Consider the following 25,008-nt stretch of genomic DNA (forward strand, 5'->3'; position numbering starts at 1 on the left):
CCCACGAATCAAGAGATCATCGCAAATTTTGAGGCATACTATCAGTGGTAAGTAATAATTGCTTGGTTAATATCTCTAAAGGGTTTTTGCAGCAATCCTTTTCAGCCTTCAACTCCCTTCATGCTTCCCTTCGTCAACCTCCCCGTACAACTTCTTTCAACTTGTATATTTCAGTATATGGTGGAACAACTGTATAGAGTTTTCCTGCTGTTACACCTTGGTGCTGAATGGGCTCCTTGTTCCCAGGACTGGGCCATAAGGTCAACATTCCACATATTGTTACCCATGATGAGACAGTCAAGTACCTTAGGGGGGAAACTTCAGCATTAAAGGTTCTACCAATTTAATGATGCTTGAGAATAAGTCCAGTCTTATTTATTTGGAGTGCCCTTTGGCATAAAATGTTGCATGACTGTTTCAACAACTTCCAGGACTTTGCTTCTGTCTACAGCATTCGTAGGAACATTGTAAAGCTGTTGTATAAGCTAAGTTTGACAGGATGGACAAAGAATATGTTGCTGAGCTGCTTGAGTACAGTGAGTATCAGATCAATAGAGTTGATGGTCCTTATGCAGTGGCAAGTAGAAGAATATTTGATCCAATGATGTTAAACATCATTAGCCTTAAATGTATCCTTGCAGTGTGAGAATGTCATTATTTTTATTAGTGGAGGTTAATCCCTTAGAACTTTCAGGAGCAGCACTACACTACGTACAGTATGCAGTATCTATATTTTTATAGCTTTCAAGATGTATAAGATGCTGGAGAAGATACAATTTACTTGGCTGGCATAATCACCTTCATTATTCTTAAAACTCTTCACACAATTCCCATCCTTTGTTCACTTTCCCTGTCAACTCTCTGCATTCATCTTATCCCCACCTGTTGTCATCCAGTGGACCTGCCCATTTAAAGTTGCCCTTCAACCTCAAAAGTCCTTCACTCAACCCCTCATTTTCATTAGATGTCAGATTTCAACAATGATGAATAATTGTAGCTTCATCAGTCTTTGGTTAGGGAGGATGTGGGAAGGGGGGGGGGGGATTGGGGAGGACATGGGAAGGGGGGAATTAGGAGGGATGTGGAAAGGGGGGGAGTAGGGAGGATGTGGGAAGAAATTTTATTAGAATTTGATTGGATTGGACATTGCTTATGATTAGCATCAAATATTTTTTAAATAAATTTCTAAAACATTTATAATCAAATTATCAGATTTATGCTTTGTTTGATATCACAAGTGTATTAGAAACCATTGAATTATATTTGGGCTAAAAGATAAGCTGTTGTAAGGTCATGGGAAAAGTTCCAGTCACTTGTAATGTATCCCTATTTACTCCTAAACAAAATTTATACTGCATACAGAGGTCCCCTTTTTGTTTTGTTTCATTGTTGGTGTCGGCTACCCCCCAAAATTGGGGGAAGTGCCTTGGTATATGTATGTATGTATGTAAAAATTACTGTATCTCTATTCAACTTTTCTAAGACATGTTATGTTTGAAGGATTCAGAGATTCATACTGTACTTGGTAAAAACATTTTCAACCTACTCCACAAATTCAAAATCAGAATGAATTATCTGCTATTCCACCATCAATTTGCCATGCCTCGGGAGCAAGCGAAGGTAAGCAGGTAAGGAAAAACACCAACAAAGAGTGTTGATTCAAATTAAACCAACAGTGTTGATCAGATTAATTGCATCATGAATAATTTAACGAACCTCTCTCTCGTTTGATTTGTATACTCAGTATTAAATGATTCTCATTGCAGTTTGCAGTTTTTAAAAAGAGTACTGTATACAACAATTACATTCCAACCTTAATCGGGTGTCTTCTGTTAGCAATTTACCAAGATATTTTCTTAAATGCAGAAAATAAGTTATTTGGACATATTTGATCCTTATTCATTGTGTTAGATGTAGGGGCACTGAATGTTTAATGTTCAGTCGCTTTCCTCAATTATAGATCATGATAATGCCAAGATAAATTAAGATATTGAATTGAAAAGGGCTTGGTTAAAGAAAGAAATGGAAAGCATAACATGAGACATTTGGGTAAAACTAGCAAATCTGATCAATGCACGGTATTTCATTTGGCAGATATGTTAGCTGAAAACTCACAGGGTGGTTGGGTTACCATAACTGGAATTCAACTTTATCCTCCTACTAAGTACTGTACAGTAGTTAATTACTAATAAAAATCATTCCAAACTATTGCATATAGTTTATGGAGATAGGATTTAAATGGTTCTTCATGGTGTGATGAGTTTACAAAAATTTAATAATGCTGTCAGTATATTCAGTATACTAACAAATTAAGTAACATAATTGGTTGGAATCAAGATTCTGAAACTGCATTGTTGATTTATATGCAAATGAGATATACTTTTGAATGCTGAAAAAATTGATGAATATAAAAATTAGTGCAGTACTTACTTTGCAAAGACCAGCAAATAATTAAAAATTTTGTAAAATATTGTCAATAAATTGGTTATTTACATAAGGTATACCAATTGAGATCTAGTTACAAGAAAATTATGAAAAGACCCCTTGATTTGATTACCTTCAGTTCCTATACAAAGATCACACAGACTTGCTGGGTTGGTGCCATTTACGTCATAATCAGGATCCTTGGCCCCTGGTGCACAGGAGCTGCTAAAGAAACGTCCCATCTCTCCGGCAAAATCGCAGTCGCCTGGTTTCAATAATCCAGCTTCCAGAAGTGCCGAAATAGGTATTTTCCACCCTAGGGAGAAAGATTTGATGCATATAAAATATTGAAGTTATTAAAATTAACAAAATTATTAAAATCATTATTGTCGTCGTCGTTGTTGTCGTCAGAATAAAATAATCTATAATTTATTATATCATGAAGTATATCACACAATTCTGTAAACATTGAAGGAAAAATGGGCAAATATATTTCTACAATTAAAATCATATTACTATTACTTGCTAAGCTACAACCCTAGTTGGAAAAGCAGGATGCTCCAAGCCCAGGGGCACAGAAAGGGAAAATAGCCTAGTGAGGAAAGGAAATGGAAAAATAAAATATTTTAAGAAAAGTTACAACATTAAAATAAATATTTCCTTTATAAACTATAAAAATATTAACAACACAAGAGGTAGAGAAATTAGGTAGAATAGTGTCCCAGAGTGTACCCTCAAGCAAGAGAATTCTAACCCAAGAGACAGTGGAAGACCATGGTACAGAGGCTATGGCACTGCCCAAGACTAGAGAACAATGGTTTGATTTTGGAGTGTCTGTTTCCTAGAAGAGCTGCTTACCATAGCTAAAGTATCTTCTAGCCTTACCAAGAGGAAAGTAGCCACTGAACAATTACAGTGCAGTAGTTGACCCCTTGGGTGAAAAAGAATTGTTTGGTAATCTCAAGTGTTGACAGGTGTATGAGGACAGAGGAAAATCTGTAAATAACAGGCCAGACTATTCAGTGTATGTGTAGGCAAAGGGAAAGTTAACCATAACCAGAGAGAAGTATCCAACGTAGTACTGTCTGGCCAATCAAAGGACCCCATAACTCTCTAGTGATAGTATCTCAACAGGTGTCTGGTGTCCTGGCCAACCTACTACCTACAAGCTGTATAGCATGGTTTCTGTTTAAACTGACTCAGAACCTTCTATCCTTAAAGGGTCAAATCTATAACTTTTTTATGAGGTGAAAATGCATGATTATCAATCCCTTTGAGGTTAAGTGCACCTTCCTACTTTTTATTTCCAGGCCCAAGGCCTATTGATTGCTCATATAACCAGCCTTTGCACTTGATAAAAATTTGTTCCTAGATGAATGAAAACCTTTGTCCTTTAATAGGAGTATGATTTCAGAGTGGCTGGGATTCGGCTGTTAGAATTTATAACTAGGTGTCAGTAGTTACTGGTTCGAAAGCCACGTCCTCTTGCTAGCAGACTAAGTAGTCCGTTTAATTTCAGCCCCAGAGCAGTACAGTATTATTCTGCACTAAAACAAATGTGACTGTTTCTAATAATCCTATCTTTCTTTTTTCAGAGTGTGAATCCATGTGAAAGAATGAGGTCCTGCTTTGGTAAACCGGAGCACAACTGCAGCCAGTTTATGAGAAGGCAGGACATGGATCCTCATTTCTTATGCTCATTCTGCAAGGGCATACCTGTTAATAGATATCCTCCTGTGTCGAGTGTAATGCATGATTGCTGGCACAGTGGTCAAATTACGGCAGGAGGAGGAAGTCAAAGAAGGATTCTTCAGCTTCAGGGTCCTCCTCCATGCCAAAGAAGTCTTCCGACTCTTGTTTCTCATCCTCCAGTGCTTGAGTGTCTGCTCCTTCTCCAGCTTCCTCCAGAGGTGAATCTTCCGGTGGGAACCCGATGAAGGACGATGACTAACTTGCCCATGGGACACATTTCAGGTGAGACAGCATTACAGTATCTCCTAAGCACCCCAGCAAAGGCAATTTTTCCCACCCTTCTCCTTGTACTGACCCTGCCCTTACAGTTGCTGAAAATATCTCCAGGGACCAGATCCTGACGACTATAGAGTCGTCTTTAGATATGAGGGCGCTCCATCAACTGATAAGCTGCTCCAAGCCATAGCCTCACCTAAGACACCACAAAAATACAGCTGCAGTGCTTACCACTTTTATTGTTCCTTTGCAAACTTCACAAATCTCCCACTAACCAGGTCTGGCATAGCGGAGGGACACTTGATCATCAATCCTCGCATTCAGTAGTGCTATCACCGCAGACAACAACTCCTGGGAAAGGGTTAAAGCATCCTCGGTTTCCCTGCACTTTCAATGTGCTGTAGTCCTCTGCTACTAAACTTTTATGCTACCAGTCTCCCAAAAGTAAAGAAGAGAGACGCCCTACATCTGTTCACACTTGTCTTGCCCCTTCACAGCTTTGCTCCTTAGTTCACCGGGTGACGAAACTTTTGGGACAACTTAATGCACAGGACCAGAAAGGCCCTCTGATAGACAGCTGCATCAGTTCCAGTGAAACTTATGCACCCCATGCTTAAGAGCACCTTTACCCACATGATCCTCTGTTGAGGGTTCTCCACTTGCATGATCACCAGGGGCAGTTCCCCGCATGAACGTTCATCTTCATGCGCAAAATCACCTTCACATAAATGATCTCCTCAATACATACCTACAGAGGATTGTTCCTAACCCATGCGATCGTCTCCTTCACTTGATCGTCACAGAGTAAGAGAAGAGAAACTATTGAATGTCTCATGCTAAGAAACCATGCTCCAAGTCTCCACATACTAAGTTCCCATACACCCTATCTCTACTGGCTAAGTCTCCTTGTGGTAAGTCTCCACTGGCATGGTCTCCATGTGCACTGTCCATACATGCTAGATCCCCACCCTCAAGGTACTCGCATGATTGTTCCCCATAGACAAGGTCTCCATGTGCAGAGTTCCTACAGATTGTAACTTCACGCCCTACGTAGCCGCGCGTAGCTCCCTCACGAGTCAGGTCTCCACTTTCTCAGGAATTCACGAATGTACGTAAAATCTCCACTTGTTAAGAATCCACATGCTAGATCTGTATATACTAGACTACATACGATCTCCACATGCTGGAGATTCCTCGCACGTTCAATCCCCCTCAGGGGGAAGTCATAACCATACAGACATTCCAGCTTGGAGATGGCCATCTCCATAGGACACCAGTACAGTAAAGAAGAAGGAGATACCTTCTCAAGTGGAAGACAGGCCAAGTAGGAAGTCTTCATAAGCATCAGACCACCACATGCACTCCTCATCCTCAATGGAAAGGCAGCCCAAGAAAAAGTCTGTCCACAGGTCATCCAGGCATTATCCCATGAGCCCTTGAGAGGTACAGGCCTTCGACTAGTCACCCAAGACTCTCACAAGAACAAAGGGTACCTATCGGGCTTCAGAAGAGGCAAGCCCTTCAGCTGCCCCTCCCCCACTTCTTCAGACTATAAACCAGGTTTGGTCCTAGGACCAGAAGGAAGATAGGCAAGACCTTGAGACCACCCATCAGAAAAGGGTGAGATCTCCTCTCTCCCGAAGTCATGTTAGCTCTGATTAGTAAGTTTAAAGGATTGGGGATCCAACCAGATCTTCAGTTAAGAGCCAGATGACTTTGTTCATTCAGCAAACCTCCAGGTTCAAAGCCTGCCTTGAGCTACCCTATTCGAAACTTACAAGGAATGCCATAATGTTGAAGACTAGACCAAAAAACTTACAAGCAAGCAGCTCTAATAAGATCCTGCCCTCAGCTCTCACCCAGCAGAGGAGATTTTACATCTCTGAAGATACAAGCCCTTCACCTCTTCTGATCGATGTCACCGTAACACTGGGAACATCTTGGTTGGATCACTGCTCCAGAAATTTACAGAAGAGTTCTCTCTAGGGCAAAGGCAGTCACATTCCTATCCCATTAGTCTGCCAACCAGAGGGCCAACTGAGTACTTAAGCAAAGACTAGGTAGTAGTAAGGTTTGCCAGACAAATCAGACAGCAAGAGGCCTTGGTACTCCAGAACTCTACAGTCGAACCTTCTCAACTTGGGATGTTGATGAGACAGTGTTAAAAGGGGGGAAGACTAGTCAAGACTCCCTTTTCCATCAGGCAGTTATATTTAAGGGCATAGAACCATCGAAAAGGAAAAAATTATAGCCAAAAGATGAAAATATAACTACAAAACTAGTGAGAAATATAGAAAGATAAAGAGGAAAAAAGACAATGGTAATGATTGCAGAAGAAGAAGCCAGAAAAGTGGTATGATATAATAAGATAATGGGAGTGAGAAAAGATAATCTACAGAATTGCAGAAAGAAGGAAAGATAAGTAGGATGTAGGAGAGGTAGGAAATAATGAATTATTACAAATGAAAATGGAAGTACAGTATCTTAATTGAGGAAGACAAAGTCGAAAGAAGATGGAAAGACTATTAAACGCAGAAAATTAGTGTAAAGAAATGGAAACTGTTCCTGCAGTAGAAGGACCAATAGCAAACATCAGAGAATGTGAAGTCAAGAATGCTATAAAGAAAGTAAAAGTAAATACAACTACAGTAAAATCATAGGTAATAATAGATATGATTAAGGCATTGGGAAATATAGGCAGACAGTGGGTACACAAACTATTCGAAAAGATCTGGGACATGCCAAGGCTCTAGGAAGATAGTTGGATGATAAAATTGTGTAAACAAAAAGGAGACATGTTAAACTATGGGAACAATAGATGATTAAAGCTTTTGGAGCCTGTATTCAAGATACTGTACTGGAAAGAATAGTAAAAAAAAAAAACAGGTTGAGAGAGTTGACAGATAACATGAGCAGCTATTTGGGTTCATGAAAGGAAAGAGCACAGTGAATGCTACAGTATCTCCTTGGTAAGAATAGTCAGAGAAGTACTGTATGTAGAAGAAAACCTGAAATTTTACATGTGTTTTGTGGATCTTGAAAAGGCCTATGACAGGGTATCAAGAATGTTAGCCTATTGGTTTTGGGGAAAGGGAGGAGTAACGGAAAAGAAAAGTTGGTAAAGATAGTAAGTTTATGCATGACATGGTAAGAACCACCATACAGATAAAATATGAGACACTGAGGCATTCCTTTTTGGAAGTTGACCTCCATCAGGTATCTGCTCTGAGTCTATGGGTCATCAAAATTAAGGAACAACGAAGAATTGAGGGAACTGATGTTTTTATGATTTAGTTATTAGAGCAGACACAAGAACTCCTAGAGAGATTTATAGCATTAAAAGGAGCCTTAGAAAGGAAAGAATTGGAGATGAATAATGGAAAGACAATATCTAATGATTACTAGTAGAGATGGACATGAAGTAAATATTCAAATGGAAGATGGTACAGTGCTAAAACAGAACAAACAGTTTAACTACAGTACTTAGTCTCAATTATAAGAAAGGAGGGAGGTACTGTTCTGCGAAAGTATTGTGACAAGACTTAAAGAAGCAATACAGTAACTGGAATTGTTTTAGAGAAAGAAATTCCATTATGACTATTGGACACTTATCAGATCATTACTATTATATGGGGCAAAAACTTGGGCAATTAAGAGGAAAGAGGAGGGACTGTTGAAAAAAACTGAAATGAGGATGGTAAGATAGATTGATGGAATATCACTACTTGAAAGGAGGGAGAGTCAAAATATAAGAAGAATGTGTGGTATATGTACTGTAATATAAATTATAAGGCCAGCAAAACTCATCTGAGATACCATGGCCATGTAATAAGAAGAGAGGACATAGAACCAATCAAGAGAGCTAAGAGCATGCCAGTGATGGGGAGGAGTGTGATAAATCTGTGGATTAGATGAATGGTTGTGGTGATGAGGGGTATGGGTGGGGTGGGACTTATGGAAGAAGATACAAGGAATAGAAATAGAAAGGGAAAGTTGACTTGTGAGGCTAACCCTGCTATACAATGTAACTAATATGGTTGAAAGAAGAAAAACCTCGAGAATTACCACGAAATCTTCTTAAGTCGTCCTTAAGAAGACAGCAGTGACTTCAAGGTCCAAGTCTACTACTCCAACCAACTCTACCTCTCACAAAGGCTCAGATTCTATCCCTCTCTCTCAATCCCATTCAACCCAGGCCATAGGGATAGTAGAGGAACCAGAGGATGCTAGGGCTAGCAGGAACCCTCCTGCAGCTCCCACAAGTAAGGGATGCTTTTCAAGCCAGTGAGCAAGGAGGCAGTACTATGAAGTAGATGACTGAAAGATGAAAGTCCTACCGGACAGGTAACACCTCCCGTTCATTGGCTTGTACTCTATCGATATTTACATTGTATCCCTCAACTTTGTACCAACACCTCACCCTTCAAGTAGAGGGGAGGAAAATGCTGGACAAGGATGTACTAATGATTATATGAGACAGATCTCCAGGCTTCTAAAGTTGTCTGTTCCCAATGGAAAAGTTAACTGTAGGGCAGTCATCGACCACTCCCCTTTGTACAAGTTTGTGTTGCAAAGACCGTTCAAGATGGAGACCACAAGCACTATGTAAGATGCCCTTGGGAGGAAAGACTTCATCCTTACTCTGGATCTGAAAGGTGCATAAAGTACTTTGAAATCCCAATCCATTGGTCTAGCAGAAAGTACCTCCTCTTCATCCTCAGGGGAAGGTATTTCAGTTCAAGGTCCTTTGCTTTGTACTGTACACTACCCCCAAGTACTACCTTACGTGTTCACACTTGTCTCGTCTTGGGCTTACGCCAACACCATACATCTCTTGAGATACTGGATGACTAGCTGATGCTGTCCTCCTCTTGAAGACAGCTTTTTCAGAAGAGAGACTTCTCTCCTTTTGCCACAATCTGGGGATTGTGTTAAACCGAAAGAAGTCCAGTCTCAAGCCCAAGCAGAGGATGGAGTATCTGGGAACAGTGATAGAACTGGCAGCAGCAAGGATCTTTCCATTAGACGATTGCATCAGCAGACTTGGGAAAATTGTATGAACTTTCCTTACACAGCAAAAATTACCAGCTCAAGCAGAGGATGGAGTATCTGGGAATGGTGATAGAATTGACAGCAGCAAGGATCTTTCCATTAGATGATTGCATCAGCAGACTTGGGAAAATAGCATGAACTTTCCTTACCCAGCAAAAATTACCAGCTCAACAGTGGCAAAAGCAACTCGGATATTTCTCGGCCTTGGATAAACTCGGGCTTCTCCATCAGGTTTCTCTTCAATTGTGCCTGAAGAGATACTAGTCAGCAGGCAGCAATAACAACTTATTCCAATAAATCAGGAAGTACTGGACATTCTGGCTTGGTGGCTAAGAAAAGAGACACTCATCAAAGGGATTTCCTTAAAGTTTCCTTCTCCTAAAATACTGCTGTTTGCAGATGCATCGAAGAAGGAATGGGGATCGCACCTGAGGAACCGAATCGGCTTAGGTTGCTCCACATCAACTTGGAGACGAAGGCAGCACTTTTGGTGTTACAAGCATTCCAAAGGTGCTTGATAGGCCACTTGGTAGCATTGATGAGCGACAACACTACCATAGTAGCATTCATCAACAGAGAAAGAGATACTGTTGCCCAGTACCTCTGCCAGTTAGAGAAGCAGGCTCACTCTTGGGCAATAGACAAGGCATTGAAAGTGTCAGCAAGATTTGTTCCAAGCAAAGAAATGTGATCACTGACAAGCTCAGTCAAAAGGGACAAGTAGTAAGTTCATAGTGGTCCCTTCATCCTCTAGATGTAATTATTATTTTTTTTTTTTTTTTAACTTTGTGGGGTTCCCTGTTAATCAACAAGAAACTCCTGGTTTTCTGCTCACCAGTCCCAGACCCATCAGTGATACTAGAGGATCCCTTTCAACATCCTTGGGACAACCTAGACATCTATGATTTTTTGGCCGTTTTCCCTAATTCAAAAGGTAATCAACAGGGTAGTGACTACCCTAAATCTCAAAGTGATCCTAGTGGCCCGGTGATTCTCCTAGTTGAGTACTAAAAGTATAACCCTAGTGGCCCAACCAGCTTTGCTAACCCTTACCTGATGAGGTAACAGAGCTCGGTGTCCTCCCTGTCACTTCACGGGTGGAGACCATGTAGCATCACTTCCACACGAATGGTTATTTGCTAGAGACTGCACAGGCGATGTTTGAATATCTGCAAAATTTCGATACATCCACCTATCAAGCATAGTGGGCCATCTTCCGCGATTGGTGCCATAGAAGGGATACTTCTCCTGCCATAGCACCTCTCTGCAGCTGATTGGAGACTTTCTCATCTACCTACGCCGAGAGAAGCTCCTCGCAATTTCAGTGGTAACAGGCTATACTCAGCCTTGAGCCATGTCTTTAGACTGAAAGTCTTAGATCTTTTCTCTTTGTGGGAATTGTTGATGCTCATGAGGAGCTTCGAGCAATCTTTCCCTCGAAGAGAACCTGCGTGGATCATCACTTTTCTCAGGTCATTCAAAATGTCTCTATACGAACCTTTACGACAACAATAGATAAGCATCTCACTCTTGAGACTTTCTCCTCACTTTAGCCTTAATGAAGCAAGTAGGTGAGCTTCACAGTATAAGGCACTTATTAGTCATTTTGAGAGATGGAGAAAGTGCTTTATCTTCATTTGTGAGTTAGTAGTGAAAACTCAGAACCTGGCAGTTAATGACCCTAGATTTGAGACTTTCTCCACCTCCTTCATTAAGGATGTGGCCAATGATACGGAGGATTTGCTTCTTTGTCTTATGAGGGTGCTTAGATGCTACCAAGCTAACTCAGTCCTTTTGTTGGCAGATCCAAAACCTGTTATTATTATCATTATTATTAAATGCTAAGCTACAAATCTAGTTGGAAAAGCAGGATGCTATAAACCCAGGGGCCCTAAAAAGGGAAAATAGCCCAGTGAGGAAAGGAAACAAGGATAAATAAAATATTCTAAGAACAGTGACATTAAAATAAATATTTCCTATATAAACTAAAAAAAACTTGACCAGAACAAGAGGAAGAGAAATTAGATAGAATAGTGTGCCCGAGTGTACCCTCAAGCAAGATAACTCTAACCCAAGACAGTGGAAGACAATGGTACAGAGGCTATGGCACTACCGAAGACTAGACAACAATGGTTTGATTTTGGAGTGTCCTTCTCCTAGAAGAGCTGCTTACCGTAGCTAAAGAGTCCCTTCTACCCATACCAAGAGGAAAGTAGTCACTGAACAATTACAGTGCAGTAGTTAACCCCTTGGGTGAAGAAGAATTGTTTGGTAATCTCAGTGTTGTCAGGTGTATGAGGATAAAGGAAAATCTGTAAAGAATAGGCCAGACTATTTAGTGTCTGTGAAGGTAAGGGGAAAGAACCGTAACCAGAGAGAAGGATCCAATGTAGTGCTGTCTGGCCAGTCAAAGGACCCCATAACTCCATGAGCTCAGGCAGGTGAGAGAAGACCTTCAGGAATAGGAATACCATATCCATCTGGCTTTGGGAAACCATTAGGAGGGCATACCCCCAATCAACTGATGATCTGGAAGGACAGCCTCAAGCATGCTATAACAAAGTCTGAGGGATTAGCTAAATGCTAATTTTCATGGAGAACCTGTCATTGGTGCAAATTTTGCAGGCAGGAGTCTGAAAAGGCCTGACAACCTTCACAGTCCATAACTGCAAGAATATACTCAAGTCCTTTGACAGATTTTATTAAGACCTGTGAAAGTTGATCAGTAGGTTGTGTAGCTTACCTAGCTCCATCAAAGGACAAGAAGCATCTAGTTTAAGATAGCGGTTGCAACATTAGTTTAAGATGAGAGGTAAGAATGTCTGGCCCTTATTCTTTCCCCTTTCTTGGGGTTCAGGAGTTGTGCCGTTATTTGCCAGATCGGACATTGAGTAAGTTATGCTTCCATAACAAGCAACTATTCTACAAAATAACAAAGTATCTCCTCATCCTCCCTACAAGAGGGCAGAAATCTATAATATCACTTGAGAAATTCTCTCAGGTTGTTCGAGTGTTCCAACATCCACAGATTTTTTACTTAGCCAGCTTTGTTATAGGGACTTCCTACCTCCTTAGAATAAGTCTTCTATTAAAGGATAAAACTTTGTATTTGTGTAGGAACAAATCACAAATTCAAAATATAATTTGTATTTTTCCTAACTACTGTAAATAAACCTGAGCCCTTTAAGTTTCTCTTCCCAATTTGACCATCCCATAAATCTTAGGCGAAGGTCAAAATGGCTACTCAGTGTGCTGGCGAGTGGAGGGCTTCCCTACCATCCGCCAGTAACTACCAACACCTAGTTTTAAATTCTAACAGCCAAAGTCCAGTTACACTGAAGTCATACTCCTATTAAAGGTTAGCCAGGGCACCAGCCACCCGTTGAGATACTACCACTTGAGAGTTATGGGGTCTTTTGACTGGCCAGACAGTGCTACATTGGATCCTTCTCTCTGGTTACTGTTCATTTTCCCTTTGCCTACACATACACCAAATAGTCTGGCCTATTCTTCACAGATTCTCCTCTGTCCTCATACACCTAAGAACACTGAGATTACCAAACAATTCTTCTTTTCTCAAGAGGTCAACTACTGCGCTGTAATTGTTCAGTGGCCACTTTCCTCTTGGTATGGGTAGAAGGGACTCTTTAGCTATGGTAAGCAGCTCTTTTAGGAGACAGACACTTCAAAATCAAACCATTGTTCTCTAGTCTTGGGTAGTGCCATAGCCTCTGTACCATGGTCTTTCACGGTCTTAGGGTAGAGTTCTCTTGCTTGAGGGTACATTTGGGCACACTTTTCTATCTTATTTCTCTTCCACTTGTTTTGTTACAGCTTTTATAGTTATAAGGGAAATATTTATTTTAATGTTATTACTGTTCTTAAAATATTTTATTTATCCTTGTTTCCTTTCATCACTGGGCTATTTTCCCTGTTGGAGCCCCGAGGCTTATGGCATCCTGCTCCAACTAGGGTTGTAGCTTAGCAAGTAATAATAATAATAATAATAATAATAATAATAATAATAATAATAATAACAATAATAATAATGATAATGATAATAATAATACTGTATTTTGAAGAAATACAAATTATTTCCAAAATTTCCAGTGTTCAAGCATGTAATGACACAAAGCAATTTTATTGATGTTAAAGAATTTAATTTGCATGCTGTGTAATCCTAACGGCAATGAATGGGGCAAATGTATTAGAACACTAACCTGCTGTTCTATCAATACCGGTATGGCAAGACTTCTTGCCTTTAAGTTGACTGAGTGACGTGATTCCAGAGTTAGCCCTCACAACTGCCACGGCAAAATAGGAGGCATCTAGTTGGCCGTACCTCTCGGAGACAACTGGTACAAATCCATATTCCCTAGAATCATATGTTCATAAGAAACTCTTCAGCCACTGCTAGTTATCTTACCTCATGAAAGTAAAATCTGACACAAAAATCTTTATGCTTATGATATAAACTACAATTTTCCTTACTATAAAAAGTGTACTATAAATATAGCACTTATAGAGTTTCAAGGCAAGCTATTAGTTGGCATTACAAAGGCTCGGTACTTTGGAAAAAGACTGTGAATTGGTAATATTATTTTACCATAGTACAAGAACTAGAATGAAGACAGTAGCAGGTGCAACAGAGAAATTTGAGGTAAATGTTGGTGCCCATCAAGAGTCTGCCTTCAGTGTCTTGGGGTGTTTCTCAAACTAATAGAGTACTAAGAGTAAGGTTCCTTACAAATTTCTATTTGGAAATGAGGTTCATACTAGAAACAGAAGAAAAAGCTGTAGAAGTGTTTTGAGATCAGTAGAGGGGATTGGAAAAGAGAGGATTAAAAATCAACAAAAGTGAAATAAAGCTTACTTATGGTTACTGAAGAAGCCAAGGAAAATTGTAGTTAGCAAAGTGGCAACATGGATGCTATGGTAAATGTGTATTATTTATAAGAGGATGACACAACAGTTGCTCAGAATAATAAAATATTTATTGGTTTATTAATTTTTGGCACACCTCTGATATAAGAGCTAATGGTGAAAAAGGTTTTGGGGACTGAAACTCACATAATTGAAAAGATCTTTGCAAATACAATATTTAGAATATATACTACTGGCAGAAACCCCTATTAATGAAGTTACAAATTTCAATAAAAAATATCAGTTTTGCTCTTTTCGTCATAGCACCTATCATAGAAGACTCCTTCTACCCAGTAGTTCAGAAAAAACATTGATAAGTGGTACTTCTACCATACATTACTTGTTTAAAAAGAATAAAGGGCTCAACATTTTATATTTTAAACTTTTTTGTTATTTTTTTTCAATGTGGGAATATGCAATATAATCAAAGCTCTTATTTTATTTATCATGTTAACCCTTTTACCCTTTTTGGAAATTTCCAACCCTTAACCCCCAAGGGGTTACTTTTTTCCCAGCACATTTTGGTGTATATTTCTTTTAAATTGCTCTAACAGCCTTAATTTTTGTCATAGAGAGGTCAGGTTGGTCTCATTCTCTTGGAAAATGTCTGAATTTTCTCAAAAAATTATCAAAAATATGAAAAAAATAATTTTTATAGCATTTTTTTGCAAGGACGTACCGGTACGTCCATGGGGGTAAAGGGATGGCTTTTGTGAAACGTACCAGTACGTCCTTTGGGGGTAAAAGGGTTAATAATACTGTAAACGGTTTAGATAGAAATGTGCGTTTGATATATTCAGTCTGATTATTGGAAATGGAAGCAAAATCCATGTTCAAACAGATGCTGGAGCGTGAAGCTAAAACTTACTCCTTTGTTAAGTGTTCACCACTGCTAAGTTTGTATAACTGATAATCAACACCAAAATACTAGCCCACGGGGCAAACGTGAGTAGAAAAACATAGTCCACTTGCCATAATATAAGAGCAATGAGATAATGTTTAATCGAGAGTGAAGTAAACATATGGCAGAGCAAAAACTAATAAATCATTCGCTAAAATAAGTAAGGAGTTATATACAATACAATGAACACTGCTACGAACGACTCTTTAGAAAATAGGATGGAAACCCCAGTTTACTATGTGTCCGGAAGTCCTGGCAAACAAAAGGTCCATCCAGTGTTTTGACAATGCTTCATTACTATTACTCTGTTTTGATTACGGTAACTTTTTTTTTTATTAGTGACTGTTTATGACAATGACTGATGGACGCAAACTTTAAAAGGGGATTGTGACGAAGGAAAAATCTATTTCTGGGCTCAACCTGTGTCACTCCGTGAAATGCTCTTTAAAGCACCATTTCTAAGGTATAAATACTGCTAAATATACCAGAGAAAAAAGTTGCATGGAATGCCAGGAATATACCCAGCTCGCTCACCCTTATAGGGTGTCGGTATAACAACTCGTACGTGTGAAACCACTACCAGAGGTCCCTTACCAATTAGTCTTCTCCTTCCTCAACCTTCCCCGTTACTACGAGGTGCCGTTCTCTACATCTCATTTAACTATCAACACAATTAAACAAGTACACTATATTTTAAGTTATTTCGAATGTAATTGATGACAGTACCTAGCGCAAAGCCATAGCTTTTTAGTTCTGGTAGTCGACCCACGATAACTCAATAACTATGGATTTCCGCCAGGAATCATTATAAAAAATATTCAAAACATCACAAAATACACTACAATGCAGTCTTATTTTTGACGAACCGTTTATTGCATTATTCAATAATTTTACTTACATTTTTAAAAACTGAAGTAGGAATTGAAAGAATATACATTAAAATATCTGAATACATTGCAGAAAAGTAAAGCGATTCAGATTCAACGTGGAGCCATAACTAAATTTCTGGGTCGAACTGTGACGCCCGGTGAAAAGTCCTTCTTTCTACCTTTTCTGATATAAATCTTCCAAATATACCAGAGAAAAATAAAAGCATGGAATGCAGAGGTTACTACCCTCGCGCGAGCACCTCGTGAAAGTCGTGTATATATTAGGGGCGTGTGAAAACCACTATTCACAGGCTGTCTTCCAATTAGATAACTCCTTCATCAAAGGGAAGGGCCGTAACAAAGACCCCAGAAACCACACTTGTACCACGCCACCGTCACCCACACGAACGCCTTCTAGGTCATCCTTCTGTTTTGGACTTGCCCGCAAAGACTTAATTTGTTTGTGCTCGGTGTTTTCGCAAGTGACTGTCGTTAATTCAACATGACTGACGCTGCTACTTCACCTTTACCAATGTTAAGTACCATAGTTTGTTTTGACAGTTTTTTTCAGTACTGAGCATTTGTTCTCTTTCCAGTAATGTGGATTTTAATTTTGGAAGTGGGTTGACCTTCCTCGGTGACGGCAGCCATTTTAATTTTGTTCGCTTCGGTAGTTTTTCAAGTTAATATTGCCTATCTGGTACTCTGTCATCTAGGTTATATCACTTACGATTTATGACCATTTTTATTATCATTATTTTATTATTGTTTTTACTATGGTATTTTTTTGCTAGCAAATCCAATTTGGACGAACGAAGAATAACGATATGGCCTTTGTTATTGTTTATGTACACGCAGGAAGGTGCTCGTTTTAGGCTATATCTTTATATTTATTTGTTACGTTGTTATTCTTTGTTCTTGGTTATTACAATTTTATCATTATTTTTATCATATTATTGTGTGCCTTGGTTCTTTATAATGTAACCATGAGAGCGTGAGCATAGAGTGCTCGTTTTCTGTTGCTACAGTTACGAGTTACCCTTTCTCTCGTTTTCTTTCTTAAGCTCGGTAAGGAGAGATGGTTTTTCCCGTTTTCTGTTTTATACGATCACGAGTTATTCCTGCCTCCGCCTCTTCTCCGGGTTTATGATATTACGTTTGATGGTATTTACGTTTTATTGTTGTGGTTACTGTTAATATAGATAGCATTATTAATAGGATCCGTCAGTGTACGAGTCATTATTTTGGGATCGCTTTATACTGACACCCGTAGCTCCGTTCTCTTCGGAACGTTCACCACCTTGAGTTATACTCTGCTATAATGGATACTCATTGGGTTGGGAACTAGACAAATATATGGAGTGCAACGGAGAAATCCGGCTGCGGCCTTATGCACACGAACCCTTTTTCATGAATAATCACAATTTCATTATTACGGTCCTTTTTCATCGAATCTCCGGCTTAACCGGATATCACACAGACGTTCAGCATTGAGGTTAATATTATCTTACCGCTGATGTTCACGTTTTCACTATGACGGACCTTTGTCACCGGATCTCCGGTGGCAACAGAGATCACTCAGACGTTCAGAACCGGGCTAACATTATTTTACCGATGAGGTTTATAGTTACATGTTACGTGGTTACTGGATATTAGTATATTAGTTTGTAGATCTAGCTAACAATTTTGAAAATCATATTAGTCACACATAGTTAGTGTTATTTATTTATATTGATTCATCTGTTCACTGACCAGAGTCTGAAGGAACAGTAAATGGCCTCTCATGGCATGGTTGGTTTCGACCTGGCTTTTCATTAGAAGGGCTAGCGTTCGATCCCAAGTACTGAGTAGAAATTTATTTCTATTTGAACACGATGTTGTATGGATATTCATCCATATATATACATATTTATAATTAAATATATGCATAAATATAGACATGTATTATATACATGTACAAATATATACATACACATATATATTATTTATAGATATTTGGTTGATCCCAGCCTGTGAATAGGATCACTAACCAGAGTTTCAAGGAACATCCAGACTTGTGTCTCCTTTCTTTTACAGAAGGTCCGCCTACATGGTATGGTTCCCGGAGTCATGCACGCTCTACTACGAGGTGTCCTCCCTACTCCTGACCGATGATGTAAGTTGGTTCTAATTTGTTTCTTTTTGGTATCCTTTGGCGATGATTTAATTTGTTCTGGATTTATGTATACATTGCTTATTGAGGAGAACGGTCTTCTCCTTCATCACTAATCCCCTCACTACTTTCAGGATGATGATGAATCTCTCCGGCCTGCAAAAGCGGCTCTCCGCCCTTGGGTATCAAGATTTGGTAGGAATGCTCCATCTGGCGGACCCTATCTCCTCGACGTGTCCTCTCTAGGGTTGGACGTCGACCCCATGGACGGACAGGTAGGTGGTGATGAGTTTTGAGCCTTCAGCTTTGCCATTATCTGCGTCACCGGCCTAGGTCCCTCAAAGGATCCTGATGTTCATATTACCTTGCATAAAACCGTGACTGCTAAAAGTCAGGGATAGGGTTAAAGAGCGGATACAACACATTCTAGGGCAAGCCAAGGAGCTATGACGGAGCTCATAGATACGGTAGCGAATCTGATCCGTTCAGGAACTCGGATGTCTCTCCCTACAGCCCCAGACGCATCGAAGTAACTTTCTTCGATAAAAACAACACATTGAAATTTGCCTTACATGTCCCATATATAGATGGTACCATAACTCTGGATGGCATAGACGTCCACCCTCTGGAGGGCCTAGAATTTACTCTCAGGGACTAGAATTCCCATTCAACGGATTCATTCGATTGAAAGAGCATGCCTTGGTTAGGTTAGACAAGGTACCGAAGGTAATGGTAATATTTCCTAAAGAGCAGGCCCAATCTGTCTGGACCAGGATGTTGTCGGTCTGGGGGTAAGCTAATTCCAAGCTCACCCCACACAATGGGGCCTACGCCATATCTACAACTGCTCTCATTATTACCTTGCCTATTATGGATAAATTGACAGGTCTTACTATTCAAGCTGACAAAGAAGGTTCAGCCATGCCAGCTCTTAAAGAGACGGACCCCACCTCGGGGAGTCCCTAGCCTCAATTTATCCCACTGAGACTTTGTTTCGGATATTCACGAAGAACCAATCTCTGTCCTACCAATTCGACCTACACGCTTTGTGGTCTGCTCGGGTTAGTTGTAGGAAATACATTCTGTCTGAGGCCTCTATCAGACATGAACCGAGCAGGCTGATAGCTTCCTCCTGCTGGGGAAAAACCCTCTTCCCTCAGGAGGAGGTGAACAAGGTTCTACAAGATGATACGAGAGCAAACCAAAATTGCAGGTGAGGCGGGACCTCACTGCCAAAAAGAAGGTCGAAGACCAAAAGCAAGCTTTCTTCGAGAAGAAGCAAAGTTACCCTCTACAAAACGAACCGGGGTCACTGCCATCAATAGTCAGTTACCCACTCGTCATCACAGTCTTCCTCTGATTCGACGTCTATGCATCCGAATCCCCCTCATCAGGTGGTCTACCTCACTGATTCCCCAGGTACACAGCCCAACCCCGTTTGGATGTCCTCACCTGCATACAGCCCTAGCTCCGAACCCTCAGGTTCCTTTCGTGGACACCAGAGAGGAAGCTACAGGAGTAGAAGACAGTTCCGCCATCGAGGCAGACCTAGGAAAAAGGGGGCTCGGGGAAGGAAAGGACCTAGATTCACTCCCTCACAATGAGGTGGTCCCGGTAGGGGAGAGACTTTACCACTTTCGAGACCATTGGACCTTCGGTCCGTGGGCTCATAGCATAATCTCTAAAGGTTTGAGGTGGAAATGGCCACAAGGTCCTCCTCCTCCACCAGTGACCTTCTCCCAGAAATCCACTCCCATCCTGAAAGAGTGCACCACAGAGTTACTCAAGAAGAAAGCAAGCAAACGGGACCGATCACCAAAGTTCCAAGGCCGCCTGTTCACAATTCCGAAGAAAGGCTTGTCGGCATTGAGAGTGGACCTGGACTTGTCAAAGCTAAACTCTTACATTATCTGCGACAAGTTCCAGATGTTGACTATCTCTCAGGTACGGACCTTACTTCCCCGTGGGGCCGTCACCACCTCTGTCGATCTTACCAACGACTATTATCATGTGCCTATAGCTTGAAACTTCTCTTCTTATCTGGGTTTCCGCCTAGGCAGGAAAGCCTTTGCGTTCAAGACATGCCCTTCGGCCTCAACATTGATCCCAGGATATTCACGAAACTGGGAGAGACAGTGTTAGAACAACTCAGGAACCAAGAGATACAGATCATTGCTTATCTGGACGGTTGGCTCATTTGGGCCCGGTCGGCCATAGAAGGTAACAGAGCTACGAAGGAAGTACTTCGATTTCTCGACAACCTGTGATTTCGGGTCAATCTCCAAAAGTCTCGCCTGCAATCATCAGGCCACTTAGAATGGTTAGCCATTCAGTGGGACCTTTCGAAGCACACGTTGTCTCTCCCTTCCAAAAAGGTAAGAGGAATAGCTTCCAAGATCAAGAATTTTCTCAAACACAAACAGGTGTCCAGAAGAGCCTTAGAAAGTATCATCGGACTTCTCCAATTCACTTCAGTAACAGATCTCCTATTAAAAGCCAAACTCAAAGACATCAATCGAGTTTGGCGAAAGAGAGCTACAGTACCTTTAAGAGACAAGGTCTTGAAGATCCCCTCTGTCTTGAAAATGAGACTACGCCCATGGTCCGAACCGAAGAACCTCTCCAAATCGGTTCCTCTACAATTCCCACCTCCACAAGTGACATTCCATACAGCCGCGCCTCTAAGTGGATGGGGGGATTACTCCCAACATCAGATGTTTCAGGGCTCTTGGTCACCCGCCATGAAACAGTCCCATATCAATGTTCTCGAAGCCATGGCAGTGTTCTTGACCCTGAAGAGACACTCTCCTCCAAGGTCAGAGTAGTGTCAGACAGCACAGACGTAGTACACTGCGTCAATAGGGGAGGATCCAAGTCACCCAACCTGAATCGGATCCTGGTCACTATCGTCGCCTGGGCAACAGAAAAGAACTGATTTCTGTCAGCAACTCATCTAGCGGGAGTCCAGAATGTGAGAGCGGACTCACTAGCCAGGACGAAACCACTGGAGTCAGAATGGTCTCTAGACAGAATTTCATTCCGGTGGATACTCAGGCTGGTTCCGGGCCTCCAGGTAGATCTATTCGCAACTCAGATGAATCACAAACTTCCTTGTTATGTGACCCCAACCCTGAACCCTCAGACTTATGCCATGGACACATTATCCCGGGATTGGAACCATTAGAAGAAGATTTACCTATTTCCCCCAGTGAATCTTCTAATGAAACTGTTACACAAACTACGCTCCTTCCGGGGGGCAGTGGCTTTAGTACCACCTCACTGGCCAAGAACAGTTGGTTTCCTCTCCTCCTCGAGTTGAAACTCCGTCCCTTCCGGATCCTGTTCCCCAAACTGACCCTAGTAATCCAAACTCACTGTGTCAAATTACTCAAGGATAGCCAAAACTCTAACTTTGTGGACTACAGGAAGTTTGCAGCTCGTAGAGATGCGAACATTGAACCGGAAAACGATTTCTTCATCGAATCAGACAAAAGGGACTCAACAATTCGCCAATATGATTCGGCCGTTAACAACTAGCAGATTCCCTAAGAGTTCAGACCATACTCTTATGTCTCCGAATATAGCCATCTCTTTCTTGAGGTTCCTATTTGGCAAAGGCCTAACAGTTAGCACTTTAACCACCATCAAGTCAGCTTTGAAGATCTTCCTTGTTGGGTTTAACATTAACCCAGCTGATTCCTATTTCTCATCTATTCCAAAAACATGTGCCAAGCTTCGACCTTCAGTTCGGCCATAAAAGGACTCTGGGTCTCTGAACGGTGTCCTCAAACTTGCGACAGACACGGACAATGAATCCTGCTTTTATATTACTCTTCTTAGGAAGACTTTATTTCTAACGGCTTTGGCCTCAGATGATGGAATATCAGAACTAGCAGCTCTCTCACGAAACCAAGAAAACTTAGATTTCCTCCCTTCAACCGAAGTACTCCTTTCTCCAGACAAAGCTTTCCTAGCTAAAAAATGAGGATCCGCAAAATAGGTGCTCCCCTTGGAAGATTATTCTTCTTCCCCAGGATCTTTTCTCTGTGTCCAGTCACTACTCTCAAGGCCTTTTTAGCTAGAACTGCCACCCGCTTGTCTGGCCCCTTGGTTATCAGGGAACAAGGAGGTACTATTTCCATTCACGGTATCAGGCAACAAATCCTCTACTTCTTTAAACATACTAATCCGGAATCATTTCCCCAGGCTCATGATATACGGACAGTAGATACCTCCATCAATTACTTCCAGAACAGGGACTTTGACGATTTTAAAAAATATACGGGTTGGAAATCACCAATGGTTATCAAACACCACTATCTAAAGATCTTACAGGCTATTAAATACCCGACGATGGCAGCGGGGAGCCTTATCCCTCCCCATTAATCTCTACTTCTTCCTTTCTTCCATCTCTTCTCTTCTCCCTCCTACCCGCCACTCACACCACGTCGCCACTCTCCTGGGTAGTTCGTTAGCCCTATGATATTTGCCATGTTTAATTCCTATGGTTTAACTGTTATTGTAGTTACCGTTCCTTTAATGTTTAGATATGCTTAGACATGTAAGGTTTGATGCCTTTGCGATTCGACACTCAGTTGATTCCTTGTCGTCATAGTTATTTAGCCTTACGTTCCCTATGTCATTTGGCTAGTTGGTAATTGGACGATTCTTATATTATTATATCATATTATTGTCGTACATGGTGATTGTATTCTCCTCATTATGTTATTACTTTATTGGGCTTGGAAGGCATTCTCTGGTACATTTTCACCGGCCGTCACAGGTCGACTTAGAAAAGGGATTTTGACGAAGGAAAAATCTATTTCTGGGGAGAGACCTGTGACGCCCGGTGAAACCCTTCCTGGTTATTTTTGTACGGACCCACCCTTTCCTTGCCAAGCCATATGTTCTTGCAGAAGGATGACCTACAAGGCATTCGTGTGGGTGACGGTGGCGTGGTACAAGTGTGGTTTCTGGGGTCTTTGTTATGGCCCTTCCCTTTGATGAAGGCGTTATCTAATTGGAAGACAGCCTGTGAATAGTGGTTTTCACACGTCCCTGATGTATACACGACATTCACGAGGTGCTCACACGAGGGTAGTAACCTCTGCATTCCATGCTTTTATTTTTCTCTGGTATATTTGGAAGATTTATATCAGAAAAGGTAGAAAGAAGGACTTTTCACCGGGCGTCACAGGTCTCTCCCCAGAAATAGATTTTTCCTTCGTCAAAATCCCTTTTATTTAGTGCAAAATTAACTTAGTAAATAAATAAAATATATAATATATCCTAAAACAGTCGTTGGGCTATAACCCAACAATTTTGGAAACTTAGGCTAAAACCCAACAATTTTGTTAACTCCCCAAAATTTAAAGGGGTGAATAGTGTCCCATTACGAAATAAAGCAAAAACCATGCATTCATAAGCCTACATCATACTTTATGCAGTCAAGGAAGTTGTAGAGAGTTGCGGCATCTAATAGCCTGAAAATAGACTTGTCTCAATGCTTGAGATGTCTTAAACTGCAGATGGGAAGGAACAGTTAGCCAGAAAGCAATATTACGTAGAGCAGAGTAAGACCTAGACCTAACAAGAATTCAGAACGAGTGCATATGACAGGAAATCGTAGAGAAAAATTTATTTAAAGCTTAAACTCATAAAGAAAAATTCTAAAGAGATGTCCCCTTGAAAAGCCACTCCTATTTGAAAGGCTACGATACTTCCATGTTCTGATGTAACACTTGCTTTATAATGATGAACTACTTATGATGATTCTACTTTTAAATTTCATTCTACTTTTAAATTTCATTTTGGTTGAAAATTTTTGTTTCTTTCAATTGACTATTTAGCGTTAATATTATTGTTTATTTTTGCTATTATTGAAGAATGGATGAACTATTAAATAATAAAAATGATGGATTAAATGCTTAACTTTCTACATAAGCAATGAGATTTTATTTTAAACCAAAAGACATTTTTAAAGTAAAACCATCAGAAAAAGCTACACATGATGTACAATCTAAAGCTGCTGAATAACAGCAGAATTTTAAAGAAATTATCTTTAAAAGGCCACCTATAATTATCATGAATGATTAGCTAAATCTCTGCTCTGAAGTCTAATTTAATCTAGTTAGCTACGTTAAGTCTACAAAACTATTTTACACAGTACAACATCCATAGGATGTTAAGTGCATATGTACTGAAATGTAGTAAGAAAATTTTAAATTCAAATTTAGAGATTAATAACTACAATAACAAAACAAAATTTTTTTTGAAGTCAATTTGGCAAGTTTTAGAGGTAAACAAGTCTTACAGGTGTCCCTTGTAAACATCTCCTTGGTCTAGCACAGCTATTTGTGCTCTTCCTTGAGCAAGCACTGGAAGGCAGCTATCATTGGATGGATTAACACACTCAAGATGTGGCCGAATCCTACGAGACTTGAAAACATGCTTCATTGCACCACATTTATCATATTCACTGCGAGATGATATACAAAGTTTCACTGGTTCTTCTGGGCAACCTAGACGCTCGATAGTTCTGTCATATCTGGCTGTAAAGGAAAAGTAAATTTTTTAATGGTGAAAATGGTTAGTATATGGGATGCTTTCATAAAGAGTATTATATTTTTCAGGTGTAAAGGGGACAACTAAATTTGTATACTTATTTAGGACAATTGTTTATATCTAAAAAATATAAAATCATTTATTTGATGTGTTCA

At 40.4% G+C, this 25,008-nt stretch overlaps 1 protein-coding gene across 2 annotated transcripts in view; it reads right to left on the reverse strand.

The window, feature by feature from the left end:
* Window positions 1–25,008, reverse strand: part of LOC137623219 (transferrin-like) — a 155,818-nt gene that overhangs the window by 31,537 nt on the left and 99,273 nt on the right. For both annotated transcript variants that reach the window (XM_068353939.1, XM_068353937.1), the window contains exons 9-11: window positions 24,603–24,840; window positions 13,665–13,819; window positions 2,558–2,740 (exon numbers count right to left, since the gene is read on the reverse strand). In XM_068353939.1, the coding sequence (XP_068210040.1) occupies window positions 2,558–2,740; window positions 13,665–13,819; window positions 24,603–24,840 (576 nt within the window). The remainder of the gene's footprint in view (window positions 1–2,557; window positions 2,741–13,664; window positions 13,820–24,602; window positions 24,841–25,008) is intronic.

Source organism: Palaemon carinicauda, chromosome 30 (genome assembly GCF_036898095.1).
Source record: "Palaemon carinicauda isolate YSFRI2023 chromosome 30, ASM3689809v2, whole genome shotgun sequence".
Classification (NCBI taxonomy): Eukaryota; Metazoa; Arthropoda; class Malacostraca; order Decapoda; family Palaemonidae; genus Palaemon; species Palaemon carinicauda.